Genomic DNA, 27083 nt, shown 5'->3' on the forward strand with positions numbered 1-27083 from the left:
TCTAGAATTTGAGTATTACTGTATCAAACCATGTAGACATAACAATTGTGTATGCAGTCAAATGAACCCATTTTCACTATACTATAGTTTAATAGCATGCACACACACGCATGAATACACAGTGTATGATTGGCGGAGTTGTATGTAAAGCCTGTAAGTCTCCTGCTGATACAGTTAGTTTTATACCCCCTCAAAATATATGCAAACTCTTTTGTCGCTGGGGTTTTTTGTTACAAAAAGTGTAAAAAATGCAAGCTTGTACCTTACTGTACCCACGAGGGCTGCAGCTATCTGTTAGTAATGTATTCATAATAATGAATCTTTGAACGCTGATATTGCTGCAATAACATGTGCCAGGCTTTAGATTGTGTGTGTTGAAATACCTGGAGCGCCCACCACAACTTTTCCTCCCAGCAGAGTTGATGTACGACTTCAGTTTTAGTCCCCTAATACTATGTATAAGCTGGGAAGGAGGAGGCAGTTGGAGACAATGACAGCAGCGGTCATGTTTGTCTACAGTAAATTGTCCACCTTCTACACCCATCACATGCTTACTGCAGTGGTGAAAGGGTCGTTCTCCTAAAAGCTCGCCTGTGCAAATAGTCTTCCACTTCAGCTAACAGGGGCTACGAGGCACCACAAACATCCTGCCGCCATGTATTTATTCCAAGTAGAAGTGGACATTAGGTGGGAAAGCTGTGGTTAGTAGGGCAAGCAATTTTTTTCAAAGGACGGGATGGTGTTGCATGCGTACAGTTTCTGTCTTCTCTTCTCAAGCAAATCTCCCCCTTTCAGACATCAACAGACAAGATAATAAGACACTCAGAGCACAATTCCGTATTATATTCAGCAACCAAAGGCTCATCTCTTGTCAGTTTGCATTTACTCTCCCAAGGATGTGACGCTTCTATCATCATGCTGTCAAAGGAGCCCGGCTGGAACGACAGGAGCACTCATTTCATACACTTACTGTCTACATGAAATGGTCTGCACTTATTCGGATTCTGCCAAAATGGTGGAACATTTTCACAAAGGTCACCTAGAGATCCCCCTCCCCAAAAGAGCAAAATGAATCTTTCATTGATTCCTGCTATTGGAGGTCATTCAGAACAAAAAGTCCAAACCAAATGCCACATCTAGTGAAATGCTGCTCCTGGCTTTTATGTATTTCCAGGTTTATTAGGCTTCATTTACAATTAAGTGAAACTCATTTAATCTGCACTATTTATTGACTATCACCCACAGGACTTTTTATGGAGAGTTCTAAGAGACGCATGATTAGAACAGTTGCAGACCTTATTTGCCATTTCAAAACAGTGTTTATTTGTCCATTCTATGCTCCAATTTTCCCCTTTCTAATCTAGTATTTGGCTTAAAAGAAACCAAATTCAGTTTATCAAAGAGGTTTATTTTTTGCAATAAAACAGTTTCATTTTTGGAGTTTATCTTGGAGATAAAACATGCTGGAAAAAAGAAAATAAAAAGGCGACAGTTGTGAGTCAGCTTCAAGCATACCTGGAAAATCCATAATTTAAATATGAAATCATAGGAAAGATATTGTTTTTCTCTTTGGTTTCAAATTTGACATGGAAACTTGACTTAAAAATCACAATTTGACTTTGATTTGAATTTACAAAAATCGTTCCTATTACAAAGTGTAAAACACACTTTTGTGTATATTCGTTTTGCATATTGAAATTATAAATGCATACTTATGGTTATTAGTGTAGATATGCGATAAAACTACTGTCTTACGTGCAAATTCTCACACACCAAGAGATACATACACACACTCCTGGAGGCACACTTTCTTATTATTTTTGTGTAATCAGCTTAGTGGGCAGAATGCATGGTGGGATAGGCTGCTTGCTGATGCAAAGAGCCTCGTAATGTTGTGTGGTGAGGTTAAGTAATAAAGTGGCGCAAACCCCAGCGATGAATGGGCCGCGCTGAGTAAATAAGAGTGGATAAAGGAGACCGAGGAGGAACACGTCTCTCCCCAGGAGGTGGATCTCATTATGAAAACAAGCTTAATGCATGCCTATAAAGCAGGTGTAATACATCTGCTAATGTGCCCGCGGTGCCCATGGCTACAGCAACACAATCGCTGCGTGGAATGGAGGACAGCAAGGATGAGCACAAGGCACACTTCTTGTTTTCAGTCATCAGGTTTCACGGATGCTTGGTTATGCAGAAATGACTTTGAGCAAAACAAAGAACTTCCAAATAACTGCCAATATAATTCTCCCCGTGGTTTGTGTATTTAAAGTTAAGAAGATTATTGTTGCTTCGACTAGAAAGTATTCCAAACAAAAGCACATCACAAGTTCTGTAGGTACATAGCAGTGGAGAAAATAAATTGAATTTCAATACGCTTTTATTTTAGCTGTACACTGTCTTTAAGTTGGGAATTCATTTTCCGAAAAAACACATTTTTTTGTTCAGCATGCGCTCCATAACCAATATCAATAAGCCTTTCATGTAGAGCTAACAAAGAGGCGTCACATCTCCCTTGGCACGGACACGGTTGGTGTTGTTGAGATGTAATTGAAGCTACAAGGGTCACATTTTTCGGAATAGAAATTACAATCTTGTCTTTGACTTGTGTGGCGTGAACCAGAGATGCATCCCACAGCCCCTGTGTCCTTCACAAGCCTTTATTATTTATAACGCTCGCTCTTTGAGCAATGACCAGTACTAATGCATAACCTTCTGTCCTTCTGGCTGATTCGCTTCCTTTGAAACCAAAGATTGAGGCAGGAGAAGTGGGTGTATGGTGGATGAGGCAGGGGTGTGGGCGGGTGGAGGAGAGGGGGGGTGGTAGTATAGGGCAGTGGAGATCCAGGCTATCGAGAAGTTATTATGTTTTTTCCCTTTATATCTGAGGATGTGGAATAACACTGTGATGATTCTTTCCTCCAGAATAGAGTTATGGGCTTCAAAGCAATACTATTTCCAGACGTCCCTCCTTCCACTATTTGTCTGCTCCACCAAAATAATGTGCTGGGAGGGGTTGTATGTGATGGGGTGGGCTGGGTGTCTTTTAGCTACATGATTATTTGCTTGTTTCCACCTTTACCCACTGAGCTCTGTAAATATCCCAGCAACAGGGGAATACAGTAACAACTAACGCGGGGGGGGGGGGTTCCAGATAAACTCATTTCTACATTAGCTCTGTTTGCAGTAACATATAGGTGTGTATCACCTGATGGTTTCCTGTAGTGATGGAGCCTGTGCTGCAGCGCGGCTGTGATCCATTGTTATTATACCTCTATGACAGAAGGACCGGGTGAGGAGGGGGGAGAGCTGGAGACTTTGAGGGGCAAGGGGTAGAAAGTGGGACATAGGCAGCATTAGTGCCGGATAGCCTGGGGGGGCCCGGGCTGATGTGTCAGGCATGACATGTGGGTGTCTAGCCCCCAACGCACGCACGCACGCACACACACACACACACACACACACACACACACACACACACACCACAGTGGACCTTCCTCACACCCCACTGGCTACTTCTAAATGTCCTGCAGCTGACCAGACGCAGCGCAGGAAGGACACCGAACCAGAAACACGCTGGTTTAAAGTGATTACAGTTTAAAATACGTTGTTCTTCGACTGGACTTTTGATTATTATTCAATTTGTTTTGGTATTCATTTTTACAAACTTTTTGAAAATAGCCAAATACGTCCATCTCAACTATTTTCAAAATGTTTCAATACATATTTTTGATTTTCAATAATGTTAAATAGAAGAAAACCTATGATATTCTCATATTTAAGCTATGTGATAGAAATCTTGCCTTAATAAATAACCTAAAATAATCATGTTTGGGGAAATACTGTTATTAATAAATCTACTAATCGAGTTCATTCAAATTTAATGTGCTGATTATTTCCTCAGCCAACCTAAAATAAAACCAAAACAGTAAATAGTGACACTCGACTATTTGTTATGGATTAAGGTTTGTTTATGAGGAAATGAACTTGGAAAAGTGACACTTTTTTCTTTGATAATCTAACTGATTGAGAATCATTTCTAGTCATAAAAGCCTTGGGTTTCTCCGCAGATAAAATATGAGATGCGCAACAGAAAAAAGCCTTTATTCAGCGCAGGGTTGCAGGCTGCCGGCAGCAGAATCCTATTTACAGCAAATATCATTTAAGTAATTTAGGAGGAGGAGCACCAATGAGCCAGGCTTCTCCTAAAAGGCTTACAGCTCTCTAAAGCTAGTCTTCCTCTCAGCGTCCCGCCTTCCCTGCCGCCTGTGAAAGGATGACAAATAATTTGGATTGTTATTTGCCTCTTTCAACCCTGAGCTAATCAGGTTGACATTGCTTTGGGAATGAGGAGGATGCTCTATAACAGATGTGCAGAAGTGTCCAAAGTCCCCCATGTCAAGATGCAACAAAAAAAGCCCCCCCCCCCCCCTCCTCTTTCCCCTTCCCTTCTCCATCCTCCTCTCTCCATCACACCATCTCTCCTTCTTGACCTTTGAAATGGGCATTGCCTCTTCTCACCAATTTGCCTCCCTCTGGTCCCTCTCATGCTTGTGCTGCTTCCATCTCCACTCCAGCATCAAGGGAGAGACAGGTAAGAGCTGCAGCGGAGCACTCTCACGTCAAAGAGCCTTTCGGTGAAGACCTGTGGCCCCCAATGAGAGCATAAGTGTCAGAGCACAGGGTCCTTACTGCTTTAAGCATCATCCCCATGCAGATACTTCATCCATTCATCAGAAAGTGGCCGCTTACTTTTACAAACTGAAGTGCACTATTTTTGCTTTCTCGTCGAGACATCTATAACACCATGGCATCCTCTCTGACTGTCCTTCTTTTTCTGACCTCTGAGTCTTCCCTCCACTGCTTGTCGCTTAACAATCACCTCGGAAATAGCCCTAGAACTGCTGAGGTGTAAAATCCTTTCTGTTGGGCACACTCCACGGCACCACCTCCTATGTAATTCCTTAACTCCATTATTCCACTTGGTGCCAGAATAATGAATGAGATAGATTTTTGTCCTCCACTGTAAGGTCTCCCTTCTTGCAGGATGAAGAATCAGGCTTTAATGTTAGGGGCCCGCAGAGAGTGCCATGGCCTCTTCTCCCTCTCGCCCTGAGCCTGGCTCTTAATTAAGGAAATGACAGCTCTCCTAGCAGCAGCAGCCATAATGTAGCTAATAGTGTTACAGGCAGCCACTCAAAAGTCCGTCTCTGGTGATTTTCTATCCCCAGAAACACTATTGACCTATAGCAGCGTCTCCACCCCGGCCTCTAAACAGAGTATTACTGCACTGCCGGTCCAGAGGGAGCCATCTGACTAAGAGCACCTGGAGTTATTGGCAGCAGATTATGCCCTGTGTTATTGTTGAGGGCTTTGGTGGGAGTAATGAAACACTGAGCTAAATCACTGGTGATTTGGGCTCTCTTGCATTCTACAAGGAGTTAAGTAAATCAATCTAAAGAACAGCACTGCATTTCATAGGCTGCTGTCCTCTATGCTGCGCCATGCCTTGTATGTAACATTACTTTTTGGGCTTTAGATAGAGAAGTGAAATGAGCTGTCACTCTGCATTTGTTTCTCTCTCAGCTCTCTCTGCAACGCAACATCAACTTTCCAAGCGGCATTAACAAAATCAATGGTCAAACAATCTGGGACAATTGGTTGTGTATTGATAGAATTAAAGCTTGTGTATGATGCATTTTTTTGTATTTTATCTGGGCCCATTCTTTACGCTTCAACAGCTCGCAGATCGCTGTCCCACTAACGCTCTGAATCAACAGCGCGACACACATTTGATGATAAATATTACTCTGCAGCTTTGCATGTTTTTGTGCTATAATTCTCTACTTCAATAGTTCAATTTATTATAATAATTAGGATTGTAATCATCTTATAATCTTCGCTCTTTTTAAATGTGTTCACATGTGAAATTATTTTCCGTGGATTAGATTTCAGTTGAAAATGATTGACACCATCTTAATAGCAAACACATGCACTCAGCCAGACACTTTGAAAAGGACCATTATAAAAATGGGGGTTAGCTGTTCATTCTGAATAGCCTGAATCGTTACCAGGCCTCTCTCGCACATTTGACAACTTACATAATGCATTTCCACTAAAATAGCTTAAGTGTTAAAGTTTCTTTTATGGGCAAAAATTGATTCATGAATGCTTTGAGGCGAAAGCTAACATGAACACAAAGCTTTCAATAACACCCATTTTATTCAGACTGTCAATGTATGAAGCCATTGCATTAGACAAGGTGGCATGCTGATTGCTTTATGAAATCCAGGCTAATTGTTTTGTGGTGTAGTCCTTGGGGCACCCTGCATTAAGACCGGCTGAACCAAGTCAAATAAATATGGCTCTTTGCCCCCCCCACACACACACACACAACCCCCCAGCACGCACACACACGGCACAGAGAGACCTTCAGCCTTGTGTGGCATTGAAAGTCGCTCTCCAGTGGCCACTTTAGTGATCAATGAAAGAGAATTTATATAGTGGTGGCGGATATTGGCAATATTCCCATGACATAAGTCACATCAAATGGCACTCTGAGCTCTGTATTAAATATAATAATTTCACTTGCCTAAAAAGGGTTTTTTCATTGAGTATAATACATCAGCATGCTTTTGGAATTGATAAGACTTGATTCAAGTAATTATATTCATCTTCTCACTTTCAGTCTAGGCCTTGAACAACTTGCATTTAAGGTCTAAAAAGTTTTGATCAAAAGGCATTTAAACTGTTACAACGGCCTTTAAACTGCTAAGAAAGATGAAGCCTGAATGTCCCAGATAAGTGTAAAGCAGTGTTGAATGTGCATCGCCTGGTCTTTAATCCGTTTGGCCTCTTCTTTCATCTCTCCTCACATCAACAAATACATTCATTCCATTTTACTCATTGTATAACCGTGTATAATCACAGCATCAAAGGACTTTCTTTTTTGATTTGATCAAGATATTTTCTCATTTCCCCCTTTATATTGTATTAATCTCCATCTGGAAATCCATTTAATGATCATTTACTTTGGATAAGTAAAGAAAAGAAAAGCAAAACATGAAAATTCAAGTAATAAAAAAGAATTGAAGACTGACTCCCTGGGCGTTTCCCGTCAGCTATTTAATTTAGTTAAAGAAATTACACAAATCCTTTGGGGGAAGATGTGCATGTGTAGTTATTTATTATCGATTTTTTCGCCCAAGATAAACGTGTTAACGTTACAGATATTTGCAAGGGGATGAAGCTTTCTAAGTTATTGTGGAATGAAGGCATCAAGGAATCGTTATTGAGTAAGTCTCCCGCACTTTCTACCCGATAGAATACATTATTCACAACAAACGTCTTAACTATAAGTAAAACAGTTTACAGTCCATGGTAATAAAGTCTCATCCTTTCATCATAGCTGGATATCTTCATTTGGTTAATTAGCTTTGCTCTGATGATAAATAGATTGTTTACTTGCGCAGCTGCATTTATTTTATATTATCATAGTGTGGCAAATATCCTTTGAGGTGGTTTGAGAGTGGCTGCACACAGACGGAAAGACATAACTTAAGAGTGATCCCATCCACGCTGAGAACTAACTGCTTAGACTTTACCTGATCAAATCCGAAAAATGCCTCTAAAATAAATGTGAATATATGCAGCAGGTTATGATGAAATTGTTCTTTATCTGTCACTTTATATCAACTCTAATCCAGCCACAAAGTCTTTGCTGTATGTTCAGATTGATCTTAATGCCAGATACTGAGTGCACAGGGTGGGGCCGCGCACAACGGGATCCATAATGGGTTAAATAATTGGTTAAAAGAGACTGGCTTGTCAAAATATCCCCGCGTTGTGAGGTTGAGAAGCGAGAGGATGTGGACCTTCATCGTGAAGCAGGGCCAGCAGCCAGAGGTAGAAACCAGCTCGAAAAGCAGGCTCCCCCCTGGGCTCTCACATCAGCCATCAAATGCTGGAGGTTTGTTCTGCCACTCACCAATTATTTGGATTTTATGTAAAGATGAAATGATTTAAGTTGGCGGAAGGGAGGTTAAAATGTAATGCTTGAATATACTTGACAGGCAATGAGATCTTTCCAGTAAGGCTTCTCAATAGTCCGTTTTGCATGAAGCTTTTAGAAAAGGACTAGAAGCCCACTGCATGCACTGTTTAACGAGAAGAAAATATATTCCATTTGGGGAAATCGATGGCGATCAGTGGAAATGTGATTACAATTTTTTTCTTCATTACCAAAATTGTGTGACTCTAGGAGGATTTGTGGCCTTCAAACACATTTCCACAACTCATTTTACAAAATCAGCTTTATTGTAGAGCTGTTGCATGAAAGAAAGTTAAAAAAGATCTATTATTGACTTTTTGTGAGCGGTATTGTGTCATATATTTCAAAGGATCAGTTTGCGAATTTTGTAAATGTGTAAAATGATCATAATGGTGTTGAATATATATGATGATTTAAAATCAGCCAGTTTTATTATGCTTCTATACATGTTTTACCAGCAGGGGTTTTAGACATGTATTTGTACTTAATAAAGCAATGAATTACTTTCTTTGTTTTAAAGAATGGATTAAAAAAAGCTGCATCCACATCATGTGTGTGTCCCTATACTAATTTAACACTAAGTCTATTTAGTTCAAGTACGTTTTTTCTTTTTTAATAGTGTAATGAAATAATTGTGTTTCTATAGCTCCTGAAAACTTCCAGATACTCGAAATAGGCATCAATTCAAAGTTGCAGTGTGTGGGATTAAGAGCTGAGATTTAATATAATAATCATAACTATGTTTTAATTTTGTATAATCACCAGCATTTTTTTCCATAAACCAGTAAAACAAGCAAAAACAAAATTAAAGAAAAGGGCTGATTAAGAAAGAATACATTAAAAAAAAAAAAAAAGCAAGCACAAAATCAATGTTGTCCACATACCACAAAATGCCCTTCACGGCCTTCTGGCGCTCAGAACTCAATTAGAGCAGTAAAAGTGAGGTACAAATGGTCTGAATAGTGGTGTTACTTTGTTCCCAAATGTTAATAAAAAAACACACAAATAAGTCAACGTAATAAAGACGTTTCCAAAGGAAATGCTTAAATACTTTGGATAACTGCTTGAAGGTCGATCAATGACAGCTGTGTTCACCCAGTTTAAGGCTAATGTTGTAAAGCGTGGCTGTTGGCGTCAATAAAAGGACTGAAGATGTTATTCCTCTGTATTGACAGCCTCTCAGAAAAGAAACATGGGTCCTTGTTTGTAATAGCAAATAGTTTTGTCCCTTTTGTTTCCTTCAGCACCCTCACCTTCACCAACTTATGACAAAAGACATTCCTCCTCTGAACCAACATCTTTTCAACACTGAAATTAAAGAAATTGTCAGAAAATCATCCACTATGTCTTTGCAGAAGTGTTAGATATTTGTCCATGTCTATTATTTACTTTGGCACACTCTTGCTTTTGTACGAGCTAAGTGTTTATTACTTAACATTTTCCAGTGTTTAGTTTCTGTCCTTCTAAATGAATACTCCCAGAAAGTTAAATGAAGTAATTTTCAGTCAGGTGGTATTTCTCTTCTGAACAGTCAGTTTGGGGAAAGGCTTCCGAGAGACATTTACATTTTTCTGACATTTCTTTCTGCAAGATTTACTCGTCTTTGCACTCGGCGAGCTTTTGTGTCAACACTGAGGCATCGTGCCATCTCGATATCATCGGGGTCAAAGGGTGAGGGTCAAAGAGCCTCTCTGAACTTTTAGCACGATCCACACTCACTGCTAAGAGAGTCTGTGAGATGGTGATCGGCATGATATCCAATCGGCGGGGTCCTTTGTTTTCCCCGCAGCCATCAGCAAGCTTATTATCATGTCCCTGTCTGCTCCACTCCACTCTGCCCTCATAGCAAACAGGTCTAATTGTGTCTCGTAGCTGCAGGCTCACAGCGGAGGGGGGAGAGTGGGTTTAGATGAGTGATACTCGGTGATGTAAATGGCTGAATAATATGGCCCCAGCGTTTGTGGTGGAGCTCTATCTCTCAGCGGTAATCTAGGCCATCGGGGACCCGCCAGTATGCATCATCCCCCATCAATGAGCCTCTCTGCTGGCTGGTAATTTATTCAGCGCTGCAGCGGTTATTGATAAAGCACTTAAGTACAAATTCCCCTCCTTTCCCTACTGCCCTCCTCCGCGTTGTAATATCACAGCGTGGTCTGTGTTGTGTGTTTATCTACTTACATTGTCTGTGTTGATCTAAGGTGCATTCTTTGTTGTTTCTTTCTCTTTCTGCACCGATCTCTGCCTGTTGCTCTCCCAGGAGCTCGTGATGGTTCGGTCCAGTCCGACACCAGCAGCAGTCCTTCTGAGCAGAGTCATCTGGGCCAGTCACACCCAGCTTTCTCCATGGGTCCACAGGTGAGTGAGGGGATCTGCCAAACACAGAACCATGTATTTAGGAGGTTACTAAAAGCCAAAACTCCCTCAATAACTTAATTTATATGAGTTGTGTCACCTCTACTATAAACGTCAGACTTTGCCTCTTGCTTAAGCTTACAGAGGTCCGGAAGCTGACATACTTAGGTAGGAAAAACAAACAAAAAAAACTAAAATTGTGCGCTGTTGAAACCAGGCTTTCCAGCAGCAGTGTCAGGTGTTTTTTAAATCATATTACCACACATATAACACATGTTGGAGAAGCTAGTCAGATGCAATAATAGTCCATTTTATTATCTCCAGATTTGCGTTTGTTATATGTCTGATTAAAGTGTTTTAAGTCGTAAGTATTTCAAAATAACATGCTTTTATTAGCTTAAAGTACATCCTATTCTACCTGACTGATGACCTTCTAAAAATACCGTGAAAATGTAACTGACTGAAGCACAGAGATGCCAGCCTCATCAGGTTTAACCACCTGCGCCTCATCTGGAGCGGTCAAGAAGGAATGGGATATGAAGGTACAATACTGACTTCAGGTCCAGTAAACATTTTGACCACAAGTTCCCCTGAAAAACTAAGGATGAATACATAAAAGAATAGTCACATTGTAACGTTATCGTCCCAGCCGTAATGAGCGTGATTTGATAGTTTCCGTTATGAAATCCTATTCATTTGGTGAGTGCAACGCTCTGAAAGACCCTCACAGACACACTGATAGACTGAGGTTCCTTTTCAGTGAGAATGTGAAATCGTAAAGTATTTTGTCGTCTCACATCAAATGTAATTGAGTGGTGGCACTAACAATACAAGCCTTGTCATAACAAGCAGGGCAGAGAGCCCGAGCCTGCAGCCCTGTTAATAGCTCAATCAGGCATTGTCCTATCTGATTGGATTTATTGGCCGGGTGGCTCTGCGGTGTTTAATGAACATCCATCTCATTAGTGTTGCTTAATGTCACCGCTCAGCACACATTCAGAGAGCCAGGTTTCCTCTAACATCTTTAATAAGGCCATTCTCCCTGCACTCTGTGTTACTTACTGACAGTCAATCCTCATCGGTATAAACAAAAGAGGAAACATGAGAGGAGCAGAGTCATTCAGTTTTGTCGGGCAGGTTTACAGGGTGAGAAATCCCCAGTGAAAGAGTCGATCTGCTACGAGCGGAGATGAAGAATGAGCTTAATTAAAAGCACTTTTCTGATTACAGACGCCCTCGCTGGTGAGAGTCGCAGTTTCTGTAATAGATAAGAAATAAGCACAAAAGGAAAGCATCTCAGGCAGGCAGTTACAGTCTGAGCCGCAGCAGGAGCTCTCAACAGTCACCATCTAATATATTAATGCTGTCAGTACAGTCACTGTGAAGCTAACACTTTTCAGAAACAAAGGCGCTCCGCACGCCATACCCAATTCTCTTGTTCCAGGATCAATATGTTTTGATAGATTCTCGCTCCAGAGCCGGATATTGTTCGAACAACCATTATCCGATGGTAGTTTACCCAACATGAATCCACCTTCCTTCTGTTCCCCATTCGCAGTTAGGATGACAAAAGTCTGCTATCTGGGTGATTATGGCCAATTTCTCAGTGCCAAAGCTGCCAAGCAGATAGAAGGGCCTATTCTCCCCTGATGGGCAGAGAGGCTGGGTACCGCATCCAGTCCTGAGTGGGGCTGCTTCCCCAACACACACCCTGTCTGTGGGGCCCCTAGGAGACCACTTCTCAACACTCAGCTGTCAGGCCTGCCAAGCACTGTACAACAGCACCTATGGAGAGGAGGAGTGAGATTATCAGGCCAAAAGCCAGGAAGTGAACTCCTTGTAAATCTAGATGAGAGATGCTGAGGATTCTCCTAGAAAAGGCGTGTGTTGAGGCCGCAGATCTGAGCTAATTGTGTTCATGCTAAATGTATTCTAATCTGTCATTTTGATGTTTACATATGCAGTGTTCTCATGTTGGATGAAGATCATTATCAGTGTTAAACCGGCACAGCAAACAGCCTAAAGACCAAGAGCGTTTGCAAGCTATAAGAAAAAAAGGCTTCTCTTGGCAGCTGCATGTGTTCCCAAAAGCTGCCTGTAATGATAAATAAATCAGGGGCTACATCTGATAATTGCAGAATTGTCTTTTAATGTTATTCCCTTCTATGTGAGGCTGTCTTTGCTGTCAAGCCTGGCAGTCTCATTTTGTTTGACTCCGAGATGAAATGTTCAAAGGGCCTCTTTGATTATATGTTGCTTCGGTTCGAGATTAAATTTAGTTTAAAACGCAAGATTAAACATATGTCACTTGCAGCTAACAAACGTCCCGCCTTTGTTATTGTCCTTTGAGGATTCTTTGAGCTCCCGAAATTATTAATTCATTTTTTAAAGTTAATGGCAAATGTCATTTTGGATGCTCTCAGATGCGTCAGATATTGTCATCTGTTATGCACGGTTGTTGTGTATCAAAGCAAATGTTGAGAAAGAGGAATCCTACATAGTGTGTATGATTACTCCTGCCAACAACAATCACCTTACAATGCTCTGTTATTCTTTTAACAGCTCAGAGCACAAACAGGTATTCATTTGGTTTAGAAATCGCTCTGAGATCCCTGTGGCTTTAAACCCATGTGACCTCGTACCTGTTAAACTGCAGGCGCTCTGCACCCTGCAGGGTTATCACAGTGACACGCCTGTCACCAAGGAGCACCAGGTCTGGGCGTACGGTGGTCTTCGCAACAGGCAGCCTGCTCTGCACACACACACACACACACACACACACACACACACACACACACACACCATGCAAAACAGAAGCAGATAGCTGACAATTGGAGTTAAAGGCTTGTGAACTTAAGTCAGAGTGCAGGAGTCAACACAGTGCAGCCGTGCTTACCTGGCCACGTCTAAAGGCTGCTCTTCTGTGGACGCAACACAAGCCGACAGTGTGCTCTTACTATTGTATTCCAAACAATTCAATCCAAACAGTAATTTTGTTTGATTTTGCAGCATCCTCAGTATCTCCTCTTTTATACCTCCTGTGTAAATTTGGTTTGACGTGCTCGAACACTGACATCATTTGAAAAAGGTTTTTTTATCAGAAAGCATCAAATGTCCTCCCTGTGTATTTATGGAGATTTTTTTCGTTGTGGTACAAACATCACCACTTCTGACTCTCCGTGAAAAATATGTTGGTGTGTTTTCCAAACCCACTTCCTCAGAAAATACCATTTGAGAGATCTTGTAGTGTGCAAAATATCTCAGAGCGACACCTCTGATAACATATCTTTCCCTCTTTGGGTATGACTGCTCCGAATCCACTTGAACTAATGTGAATGAAAGGATACATGAAGAGTTGGGAGTGATGGTTTATATCCCTCATCAAAGGAGTAAAGTACTGCTACTACTTTTTTTTTAGGAACATTTCTGTGGTACCGGAGATTTGTTCAACGGGATGAAACATAAATCACTCTCCATTTCTAAGAGAAATCCTCAGCTCTTCCACAAAGATTGGAAGAGATCTCTATCAGAACCAACAGCAGAGTGTTTCCACTGTCAGAGTGTGACACGGCAAAGCATATTCATCTGCAAAACACATTGATTAGTGAACTACGGTGACTACTGCATATTATGTAATAGTTCAGACGTCTTTGAACCAAATGTGATGGCATTTTCTCATGAATTACAGCATTATGTATTCTGCAGCACACAAAAGTTAAGTCTCTTGATATTGGAAATATTCCTTTTTATTCTTGGTGGTAAATATTTTCAAGTGTTACATAAAAGATTATTAGTTAACGGTATGTTTGAGATATATTGTATAGTATATACAGTATATAGTATTGTAAAAAAAGTCACTGTAATCGCCAACATTACCTTTAATCATTTTGTGTTCATAGTACAAATACCTGTTTAACATAAGTGGGTTACATTTACAGTTGACCCTTTAAATATACATTTCAAATCTAATTAAATAAAGGTTAGAGTTTGTCTTGCTTTCACGGTGTCACGTTTCTCAAAAATGTTTGTATCTTCTCCAGAGATTAGGATGAGTTGCCTGAATTATTTGTAACTTTTACAGGACGAGAATAGATATTTATTGAAATGTAAGAAGACATAAATGCACAAAAATCAGGGACAGATGATGTGAACTTAGAAAATGTATTGTGTCTTTAAGTGCCACACACAGTGCAGATATACGGAGTCTTAAATAACTTAATTTATAAGCTATTTAAGATGAGATAAGATATACTTTATTGATCCCAAATTGGGAAATCCTGCAATCGTTGCAGCAGCATGTAAAACAAAGTATTGCACATTAGAAATAAAAGAGTAGAACAAATGATACAATACAAACATCTCAAAATAAGATAAAACCAAACTAAAAAAGTGAAATTATTAAAGTTGACCGGGAAGATAAAAATGTGAAAACTATCTGACATTTAAAAAACTATTGAAGGGCCAAGTTAAGTATTGTATTATCAAAACGAATATGAAAGTAGGATAAAGTAGGATATTATTTACATTTGAGCTATTCAGAAGTAATCACCTGACAATGTTTCATTATAAGAAACTCTATATTTCATAAAACTGTAAAAAATGCCAGACTTTTTTCCATTTGACTTAAATGTGTGATATTTTGGTCATATGAAACATACAGAAACCCCCCCATCTGTGATGAGATAACAATGCTATGCTTTTATGTTTTGTGTCTGCTGCAGTCTCTCCTGGTGGCCCAGCAGCTGGCCAATGCAGTCGGCGGCGTGATGTCCGGGGCGGCGACGGGCATGAACCAGCCCATCCTCATCCCCTTCAACGCAGGCGGTCACCTGGGGGGGCAGCAGGGCCTCGTCCTCTCTCTGCCCACCGCCAACATCCAGAGCCTGGTGGCTGCTGCTGCTGCGGGCGGCATCATGACGCTCCCGCTCCAGAACCTGCAAGGTAAGAAAAAGGGCAGAGTAGACATTCGTTTGACTAAACGGGGTCACTGGATGTCCCAGCAAGAGAGGAGAAAAAAAATCAGGCACTCTAGGAAGCTGATGGATGTTCTAAAAAATCCACTCTGTGATGCTCATGAAGGTTTTCCTGTATTACACACCATGATTCATAAAACATGAGACACCAGAAACTATTACTCATAAATACACCACGTATTGATCCTAGCTAGGGCTTGTCCTGCGTCCATTGTTTGGCACAGAAGAGTTTTTTCTGGTATGAAAAGGCTTACAAAGCCCTCGGCCAGGTAAGAATCCTTAAGGGCTTTGTATCCCAAATAGCGGCTATCCTCAACTTGCCCAGAGGAACAGCCATATTAATTACAGGTCAGCGTTTTGCAGTGCAGCGCAAAAGCACTTTGTGCCTCTTTCCTGTGCATAAGAGTGCACTGTACTTCCCTTTTTTATCTCTTTTCCACCTCATCTGTCCGTCCACATGGCTGTACTTATCTGTGCCTTTTAAACTTTAATGCCCAAGTGTTCTCTTTTGATCATAGTTGTAAATGGTTTTCATTTTAATGTTTAAAACATTGTCTCTTTTATACCATTAGATTGAGGGATGGATGGGGAAACCATCAGTCATAAATCTTGGATGAGATAGCTGCACTAATGTAAAAAGATGCCAGGCTACATGTAAAGCAGTGTGTTTTTAGGACGGAGATTACAATAATGCCAGTGCAGCATAAAGTGCAGGGAAAGCTTCCTCATGTGGGGAAATGGATGGACAGATGCCCTGAGTGAGGAAATGTGGAAGTAGAAGCCTAATGGACACAAACATGCATAAATAACAGCAGCCATCGCTGTGGGCAGAGCTTTTAATAAACCCGCATCTATCCAGCGAGCCCTTCAATGTATCCATCAGTAGAGGACGATAATGGGCCCGGCAGGCCCATCTGACTCACACTTCAACAGATCTTCCTCCTAGTGCGTGAGGAACAACCCAAAGGCTGCAGTGATCTGATGAACTGATCGACAAACTCACTGTCAGGGTGTCAGAACAGCAAAACAAACACCCCTCAGTCACACTTATTGTCCACAAACAGACCAACAGACAGTCTGCAATCCAATGTCCTGATAGAATTCCCCATCCATGAGAGATAGTGAAAAAAATGGTTGTGGAGAAATGCCTCTGTGGCAGATCTTTTTTTAAGCATGACAGACTGCCTGTTCGCACGTCCTCTTATCTAAAGGGGATGCGTTGAAGGGACCTCCATGGAGAGAAAGTGACACAAGTCACGAGTGAAGCTAAATGTCTTGACTGTGTCCGGGCCCCTCTGGCCATGCGGCACTCCTCCACACTCCGCTGTCCGAGTTCATCACAGCTCCGCTGAATGAGGCCTGCTGGCACAGCACCTCTGTCAGACAACTGCAACTCTGGCCTCTGCCCCCGCATCCCCCCTCCTCTCTGGGGCTCCAGGCCTGATTAATCACACATATAATACAGCGGCACACTGTCGCCGGGGAGCAGTCAGCTCGTTTCACGACCTCAGGAGCAAGTGTGTTTTACAGCACACACGCTGCTAGCTAATTAGTGTCAGATCAGACACAAGACAACTGTGAGGCCCAGTAATGAGACGCAGCCCAGCCAATGACTCCATTTAAATGTAATGAGGCGGCTAATGACCCGCTAATAAGGCTGTTTGTCTTGGGGAAAGGGAGATTGAGGGCGGAGGAATTGTATTCTTTACATTACAGCTGGCATAGCTATAAACCCAGTGTTGTAACAATTCAATGTTTAATATTTTATATCAGATTTAAATTTGGGATGTTTCTCGCATTTCATAAGTAATCATATTCAGTTTTAATGAGGAAAACTAATAAAAATGATCAAATCTAAACAAACACTAACAAAAGCAGCTTTGATCCCGTTTTGATCGGACTAATCAAAGCAGGAGTGAATGTTGAGAGAAGCAAGCGGCTGTGCGCTTCAGGAGGGCAGCTCTCAGACTGTGATAAATAACTATCCCTGTAATGGGGCTGTGCTATAAATTTGGAGTGGTTGCTTAAACAACACTGAGCAGCATCTTGTGGCAGACTCGGTAAACACGGCACCAGTGTAACTGGTTATTTGTCAGAATGATTTATGCCTGCAAACATGCAGTAAAAACAAATTCCCAATGAAACTAAACAAGGAGGAAAGTTATCTTTTGTGACAGAGTGCACACAATTCTAGCTGACTTCACAGAGGCAAAAACTAGGTTGGGTCATGCTTGAGGTCTGTAAATGTGACGGCTCATGTGAATAAAAAATATTACGTGATTTTCCCTATTTCTATATAACTATAGAGTAAGAATGTACTACTGAAGCAGACCAAACATCTACAGATGGTTTTGTTGTTAGATATGATGCTAACTCGTTGCATTTTTAATAGGTTTTCATTTCACATGATCTTATAACAAGCAAAGCATGATTACCATACTTGTAAGGTACTTGTATCAAAGCTCTGTACATGTAATGCCCAATGGGAGGAAGCAGAACAAAGTCTCATCTGTCTGCTCCTCTTCTCTAAGACTCACTCAAAGGTAATGCAAGAAGCTAGTTTACTGGAGCTCTTTCATATTAATAAGCATATCCCGTCTTATTTGCTCTCAGCTGAAAGCAAGGCAGCGCCGCACTTCAGAGAGCTGAGTTCTAATGGTGAGGTGAGAGCATTGTTCCTCTGTAGTCGTCCGCAGGAAACACAAAACAGCACTCAGGCTTCCTTCTTAAGGTCGGCTTCCCACTCACCTGCAGTAATGAGACCCGGTGTCAGCGCCAATCAAAGGCATGTCTGCCGTTTTGATGAAAAAGCTCAGCGGTGTCGTTCGCTGGGGTGCGGGTGTTGGTACGGTACAAATTAGGAAAATCACTATGCTCATTACACCACCAAAGGGTGGGCTCCTGGGGGAAGAGCCAAATGTTTCCACACTAGTAAGACATGTCAGACTGCATCTCTTCTGCCTCAGCTGACTGCTGCTCCTTTAAGAGGTGAGAGCACCGGGCCGGGCCACTGACTTAACCTCTGTCTGCTGAGGGAATGCCTCTGTTTGCCTTTACCCATTGCATTATCCAAGCTTGAGAGTGACAACCATTCTTTTTAGGCGTGTTATAGCCACACTGGTTGCTCATTGTGAGCTGCTTTTCCCTCATGTGTGTTTGTTGAATCAGTTTGGCATAAGAAAATAAATAAGTCATTTTTTGTGTGCACAATGAGCCTTCAGAGGCGTGCATTAAGAGGACCTTGTCCAAGCGGTCCACATTTCCACACATCAACATCTGCCATTTTACCACAATAGAGGGCAAACCCATCCCTTCTCCCTTATCGCTGTTTAATTTGAAGTGTTTCTCAAGCACTATATATTCCACGTCGTCCTTTAATGATTTAACTTTGCCGTGGTTGTAAGAGGACTCGCAGGTGAGAGAGCTGCATTAAATAAATAACAGTGATAAAATGTAGACCTCATACATTTCAAAGCTAATGCAACTAGCGGTGCAATAGGAGCAGCTGCACACAGTCCTGGAGCGGTAATTTGATTGATTTGTTGTGACAGCAGCCAAATAATTGAGAGTGAGAGGTGCTGCCGGAGATGAAGCGCAGTCAGAGGCAGCTTCGCCAGGCAGTCCCAGCTGATATGGCACCCGGGTTCTCATCTCTGCCATTGATATCTGCCACCAGTTTATTGTTTGTCTTCAATAAGCAGCTTGCAAATGTGTGGGGTTACTGCCTCTGTGACACTTTGGCGCGGGAAAAAAAATCTCACCAATCAAAATGTACAGAGGAGCGAGGAGAAGATTAGAATCAAACACACAAATTCACACTAGGGCTGAATCATAGGTTTACTGTACCGGCACACACACACACACACACACACACACACACACACACACACACACACACACGTATACACTTAAACACACAGATGAAGAAGGAAACATGGACAGTAGGGGAATAAACATATAGGGACAGAGTTGCAAAAGCAAGCAAACATATAACGCACACATGATGACACACACACACACACACACACACACACACACACACACACACACAAGACTCCCACGAGACTCATGATTCCTACTGTGATGTTTTCTTGAAGCTGAGATGTGAGTATATTTTACCCCCTGGTGTTCCACTTGTTGAACACGTGCTAATGATTTGTTCCGAATTCAACTTACATACATTTCATAATTGCACAAACATAGCAGAACAAATGCCGCACAGTGTATTTAAATACAGAGTGATATGGTTTTATCCCAAGATATTTTAGATTTTCCGTCTCTGTAGTTTCCTTTTTTCCTAACCTTCTGGCTCCTGACTCGTGTTTGGTTTCTGTGGATGGTAGTGTCACTCTGGCTCAGCCATGCCACAGGACAGCACACTGCCACAGCCTGAAATAGAAAGAAAGAAAATGAAAAAAAAATGGAGGGGGGGGGGGGGGGGATCTTTATGGCCGTGTGGAGGAGGACAATAATATTGTTAATCAGACGTGGCTGTGTCTGCTCCTCCACAGCAAACCCTGACATCTGCCCTCACTGGTAAACACTGAGGGAGGCTCTTTGCAAACCTCCTGCCATAAACACACACTCTACAAGGCAGTGTCTCTCACTGTGGCTGTCCGCACTGTGGATGCACACAGTGTAGAGCATTTATTCAAATGAATTTTGTACTAGGAGGGTTTTGAATTAGTGGTTTTGATGCCAAATTGACACATGACCATTTTTCAAATAACTTCCAATACCATGACTAATTAGCAACATGCAAATGAGTCAATTTAAATCCAGCTTATTCCTTAAATTCCAAAGCTATAACAGAACAAATCCAGTTTGCCATTGGACATTATTACATATTGTACCACACTGTTATTAAATTGTATTAAACCTTATATTTGTGAACTTTTTTCCGAAATCTTACTTATTCTGCTATCCTTGATACATAATCAGCATTTAAGTGTGTTGCATGTATGGATTAGACGTCCTAAGCAATTATGCCCAATCTATAGCGTTCATCTTTTAATCATAATAATAATCAGCCTTTTGTTCCTGTTGAGTAGACCAGTCGATCAAGTCTGAGGTTTCCATAAATACCAGAGTGGTGCAACTAATAATGATTAGAATGCATAATAGTGTGTGGTTTTTATCATTATATTTCAACACTTAAAATAAAAAGCTTCCAGTAAATGCTCTGACCACTTGGCCCCAGAGTTGTTTTGTAGAAATTGCATCTCAGGTTTTCCCTCCCGTTTTCTGACCACACTGCTTCCAAAAGATTTGCTAAAGGTCTGTCATATTTCTGAGGCGCAATTCAGAGGCTTTCAGCAACAATCTGTAGTCAAGCATTTTAAATGAAAATTGATTTGTGATTTACATGGTCAGTGAGGGGAAAATGAACTTATGAAATGTTGTAAATGAAATATTAGACAAGGTGCAGTGGGACAGAGCAGACAGAGATGGTAATCTTGTGGAACTGGAATTCCCGCCTGGCAGAACTGGGTGACATTTTACATTTATCTGTGTTCTGCATGAGTTGTAATGTTAATGGTAATTTTATGGGACTGAACCAGAATGAAAATGGTGTTATCACCGATTGCCTGAAATGTGGAATTGTGTAAAGTAGCACAGCTGCATCCTTTATTTCCCATTCCCCAGTAATGCGAGTTATTGCATGATCTGTTCACTGAGGTTGACTGTGGGTATTCAGCCTGTTTTTATCAGTCTTTCTACTCAGAGCGCCTTAAATCACACACCTCTGCCACAGGATGAAACACACACACACTGCTGGATCTTTCATATTAGTATAAAGGCCACGTTTGTTTTTGAATTTCATCCATATCTTCAGTAGGTCTTTAAATACTTACTTGCACATTTTTGTATCACATTTACTTTAAGGGATTTATTGGATTTTAATGGCTGTTTCCTGACAAACTGTTGCCTTTATAATTGCCTAATATGAATGGTATTGTATTTGATAAAACTACTACTATATGTACAGCAATTTAATATATGCTCATGTTCAAAATAACATTATAATTTGATGTAACATATTATCAATATGGATCTTTCATGGACTTAATAATACAAGCGAATCGATGTAGCATTACGCTCTAATCAATACTAACACTCAGCCCAGATGTTCTAATTTTGATCGATACCTTGTGCAGTGAATGTTTCCTATTCCCTCTCTGGCCGTGTACAGCTTGTATGGATTTTCATAGAGCTCGCCCCTCCATGTTTGAAAGAGAAAAGAAGCAAAGAAATGAGAAGAACAAACAAAGTGGTGGTGCAGCAGTCTGGATCACACAGAGGTCATTTTTAAACACAGCTCTCCAGTGTCCCGTGTGTGAAACCAAAGAGTCCGCGGTGACTTTTGTCAGCAGATGGTGTGGAACCAAACCCCTCACCAGCGGGGACTTCTTAGCCGCTGCTAAAAGCTATCTGTGGTTACTAATTGCTGACCAGGGCCTAATTACCTTAATTAATGGCCACGGTATCTAGGGGCCACATTTGTGGGGGCTTTTATGAGTATCAGTGCAGCTTAAAAGGTCCCGTAGGAGGCCTGAGGAGTGTGTAAAGTCCCGTGGGTGCTATTTCTGGACTAACTGCAGACACATCACAGATGGATCCTGTGGCAGAACAGGGCGGCATGTTTGGGGAGAGAGATATCTGTTACCTACACATCATGAGTAAACCTCACTTAGTGGGAGAGGAGAAAAGGCCTTTCTTGCCTTTTCCTTCTGAACATATATTCCACCTTTTTCCTGTTTTACACACAAGCCCGTTTCCTGAATTGCACAGGCGTTATTCACATGACAAAGTAGACTTAGCACCTTTTTCCACAGACCGTGGGGGGGTTTTGTTCAGTGAGCTCTCACTGTGAAATTAGCCCTGGTACTTTCATTTTCCAGCTGCAGTGAAATGGTTAAAAGACACAGATCAGCCAGTATGAAAATAGAACTGATTCAACAAAATCTGCTGCTCCCCCTTGCTTGCTTCTCACCCATCCAGAAAAAAAACCCCCTCCTCCTTATTCTCCCATTCCCCGCCCCCCCCCCACTCCATTCTCACCCCCTCCCCCAACCCCATAAGGCACCCTGTCTGCATCTGGAGAAGGCTTGTAAGTTTCAGGTGCATACATTTCTTTTGATGATATATTGTCCCAGTGCGGAATTTCATTTACTGCCGCTGCCCTTTGCTGAACCTGTTGCTAGTCAGTGAGCACGATAAGCGTATAAGTAGCATGCTACTTCATTCATCATACATCGTTCTGGGCTTTCAAATATCTCATATGCGATTCAGGAAGAAACTACTAAACCGGCACAAAGGATCCCACCAGGATCAGCTGAGGTTCCATTAAACGCTGTGTACCAAACTCAGCCCAGTTGGTACTTGTTATCAAACACACGTTCTCACTGTTGCATCTGCGAAACATTAGCCTTCATTTCATGGTGTACGCATTGTTTATGTAGTGTGGGGGAAAATGTATCTCAAGTGCAGTGCTCGTGTTGTACATAATTCCGTTCACATTGCATTTTGAGTGCATGCATTTCGAAATCTGTTTTTTCCCTCAATCATAGTGGCTGCCCTGTGTTGTATTAAACAGCATTAATAATCACAAGAGGCTCAGTGTCACTCAGAAGTCTCCACATCACTAAGGCAGACAGTGTTGTGCTGCTGGGCATGTTGTGCTGTGTGAAAGTGCTTACACGCTCCCTCAGACAACCAAAGGGAATAATTAAAGACAGAAGATGGAGGCAGAAGAATGGAAAGCAAATCCCATTGTTTGGGGTTATTTCATCCCACTGAATTTCTTTTTCTCACTTTCTTTCGCTCTCTTCTCACATTCCTCCCCAAATGCACTGTGGGTATGTGGCACGCGATCAAAAGCATATGTAAGCGAAGCGGCGCGGAACAAAACCCCTATGATGTCCTCCCCATACCCACATTGTCTTTTGATTATTCTACAATCATTTTATATCTCGTGTAAGTTGGGGAGGAAGGGAAGGCTTAATAATGCCGTAATACACAACACTAGCTGCTCAGAAACCACATTGAATGATGTGTTTTAGACAATTTGAAAACTAATAGTGTAATTTCTTTAAGCCCTCAATGTCTAAGTTGTTACCAAAATAAGCCACAATGAAATTCAAATTTAAGGTGAACTAGACTATTAAAGCAACTCGAATGCACTCCATTTTCTCCAGCAGTAAATGTAGCCCCTCAATCTCTCTCAGCTTTTACTGTCAGTCAGAGAGCACTCAGTCATCTCCGTGCATCAGGCCCGCAATATTGATTTTTCCACCCACTGAAACAGCCACATGAACATAAATTTTGCATGAGGCTTTTACTCGCGGCCTCCGCTTTGGTCTGACGACACATGATGGGACCATGAACACGCTGTAATAACCCAGTCTGTCCTGCCAGGCAGACAGGCAGGGGGGATTTGAGGAGGGGGGGGGGGTAACACCTTCTGGACTCTGAAGGACAAAAAGCAAGGGACCCATCACTGGGCAACAAAGTATTACACACAGAAGAGAGAACCTTCTCTGAACCAAAAGATCTAGTGTGTGTTGTCATTCATTTAGAGGGGTTTGACACATAGTCTAACAGAAGAGTTAAGAACCTTTCCTTTTTTTGGAATATACACCATTGAATCTTCCAGGAAATGCATGAAACAACATCAGTAATCTAAATCTTGAGGTATATAATCAGAAATATTTCCTAAAACATCTCATTGAATAAGGTTTTGTTTTTACTAAAGAACTACATTTCGACCAACTACTTTGACTGATCAACAAATCTTCACGCAGAGAAAGTTCAATTCATTTGGGAAATTAACCAAATAAACATTCAATCCATTATCCTCATTAGCTGTATTTAAAAGCTACAGTAATCTATATACATATTCTCTCTAATGAAGGAAACCATGATATTAAACCAGGCATCACTTTGCTTGGGCCCCCCCTGGATCTCTCTCAAGGGTCCCTGGAAGTCCCTGGACCACACTTTGGAAATCAATAACATGGCGTGAGCTACACACAAAAGGGCAACATTATCGAGCACACAGGGATTTTCTTGTGTGTCTAACATCTCCATGGAGAGGATTTGATTCTTTGAAATGCTTCCCCCAGAGTGAGAATTCTACAACACAGCTTGATATTGCCTTGCATCACAAAGTGAAAGCATTATCTCTGGATCCCTACAAGCGATGTGGTTTACTCCCTAAAATCCTGTGGCTCTGCGACTCCACTCAAATCTTAACTGCCTATATATCTTTTTTTCTTATATATCTTTTTTTTGTGTAGCCGCCGACTTCCCTCTGCAGCAGGACTGGAACACTGGTTTTGCCTGCAGAGGCTCTTCTTAATGGTTTTTTATTCCAGTAGTTCACTAGTTTCTTCAACGTTTCATTTTCTCCATGTTTATCCCAGCCCTTTCCATGGCAGGGATCTGTTTTCAGTTTTCTTTTTAAAGCTACCAATTGTATGGAATAATTGTTAAAAGGAATCTAATACACATTTTTTATATTTTTTTAGAAGATAGAATTCCACCTTTGTGTGATTTCAGGCATTTAAGTTGCTAATTCTGTCCTTCATCTACTCAACAAGAAATACCACTTACACTTAGGGCATCAATAATGATGATCCAATAAGATACTGCAATATGCACAGTAATAATATAGCACGTCTGTCAGTTCAAGACTTCCCGTTTCTTGTGTTTTCTTCATGTCGCTTTTAAAAATATACCTTTTGAGGTAAGTTGAGTTTTACACTGAATAGGCTCAACAAGTAATTGTGACAAAAAAAAACACAATTGACAGATTGACCCCAATAAAAGTGTTTTGTCGCATGGACAAGTGTTCTTAAAGTGACTGTGAAGATACAATTTAGCAGTGAACCGGACAATTGTGCGCAGGAACGGTGATGCTTCCCACTTCATCAGCGTGCGAGTGCTCCGATCTAATCCGCCGAGTAAAAATGACCTTCCTTTGACCACCTTTGTAATTACCAGATCTCATGCAGTCTAAATCTCCTTACCTCCAGTGGAGTAATTATCAGTGTGACTCTCTGAAAAGGCAATTGAGACAGTGCTTTATGGACTCCCAACGTGGAACGTGAGGCAGAGCAGTAATGGGGAGCTTGTTTGTCCCCTCTTGTTAGAGACCGACAGCTGTGTTCAGACCAGAGCAGTGCCTTAAAAATACAGAGTGGGTCACATTGGAACATTTCATTACCCCTGACTGCAGCTTCTGATCAGCTTTTCATTTACATTGCGCCTCAATTCTGCCGAAGAGGTTCAGACGCTACAATCAAGGATGATTTTCTGTGCTTTAATTATATGTCTGTGCTGAGTGAATGAGCTGATGCACATATTTCAGAAGCAATAACTAACAGCGAGTGCTTCATTTCTCTAAAGCACTTTGAATTGCCTTGTGTTGAAAGCTGCTGTATAAATAAACGGGCCTTGGCTTGCGCACATACTGATTTTGCATAAAATAAAATCTATTCATACTACTCAATACATTGTCTTCAAGGTTTTCACAGCATGTTCTCCTTTTTGATTCCCTTTATGTTGAATTCCTGAGAAGATGAGGCGATCACATTTGATCTTTATTCTGAAGCGTACACATTTAATGCAATAAAAGATGGTCAAAGCCCTTTTATGTACACCTTACAAATGTAGCCTCTCTTTCTGTTGGCCTAGACTTGGCCTTTTAAAAGGGCCATTATATGATAGGAAGCTATTTGTATAGGCTTTCTGGCAAGCATATATTCATCAATAGATATTTTAAACTGTAGTTAGTTTAAAGTTATGTAGTGCACATCTTACAACTCATGTCATTGGCATACAAAGAGAAGTCACACACTGCATTTGTGGTAGTTTTTAACCATTAATGTCTCGTTCCTCAAACTTCACGTTGAGGTTGAGTGTCATTGTGTAAAAAGTGTTCCTTCTGCCCTGAATCTACCTGTACACAAACCAAATATAGTGTTACTGTTCGGGAATAGGTGTAAACGTAGGTGTTGTGGATTGGGAGGAAAACAAGGAGTCGAATCAGCCCCAGAGAGAAAAGTGCTGTAATAGGGGGGCTGGCAGGGACTACTGAGATAGCGCTGGTAATGAGAGAGCAGGCTGCTTCCCCCCACCTTCACTCCTCAACCGCACAGGAAACAAAAATAGCATTTTGTCTGACGAATGAGTCGGCTTTGACCTAGCCTTTCGACCTCTGACAATCAGTCTCGCTTCGTCCTCTAGTACTTCAGAAGCCGGGGCCGGGACAGTCACAGATAACAGTTGATTTCTTCTGTGGCACTAAAAAGAGACACTTTCTCAAAGCACTGAGGTTGGAGGCCGTAGACTTCTGGAGTTTCTTAATCCCAGATGGTTGTTGTTAAATGGTTAAATGGAGCAGAAAAATCCAACAGTTCAGCGTGCATCTGATCATTTAGCTGCACGATGACCTCTATGATCTGGCTCATTCCTCATTATAAACATCAGCATAGGCGAGTTGTGACAACAGTGAAAGTGGGACCCCCTTGCTCCAACACTCCCCTCGGGTGCCATGTTCAAGTGGGAGCGCTGCTTTCACCACAGACGGGGAACTAGTGAATATGAACAACAAAGAGGCAGTGGGAGATATAATGAGCAGTGTAGGAGCCCCGGCAGTCTTTTGCCCTCTCTCCATCATAAGTGAGGCTACCACTCTCATCCTCGGC

The 27083-nt window shown here is 41.5% G+C and overlaps 1 protein-coding gene across 1 annotated transcript in view; it reads left to right on the forward strand.

The window, feature by feature from the left end:
* pou6f2 (POU class 6 homeobox 2) overlaps positions 1–27083 on the forward strand; it is a 68336-nt gene that overhangs the window by 9914 nt on the left and 31339 nt on the right. Inside the window, exons 4-5 of the mRNA XM_063873857.1 lie at positions 10305–10402; positions 15121–15340. Of these exons, the coding sequence (XP_063729927.1) occupies positions 10305–10402; positions 15121–15340 (318 nt within the window). The remainder of the gene's footprint in view (positions 1–10304; positions 10403–15120; positions 15341–27083) is intronic.

The sequence above is a fragment of the Eleginops maclovinus genome, chromosome 21 (assembly GCF_036324505.1).
Source record: "Eleginops maclovinus isolate JMC-PN-2008 ecotype Puerto Natales chromosome 21, JC_Emac_rtc_rv5, whole genome shotgun sequence".
Classification (NCBI taxonomy): Eukaryota; Metazoa; Chordata; class Actinopteri; order Perciformes; family Eleginopidae; genus Eleginops; species Eleginops maclovinus.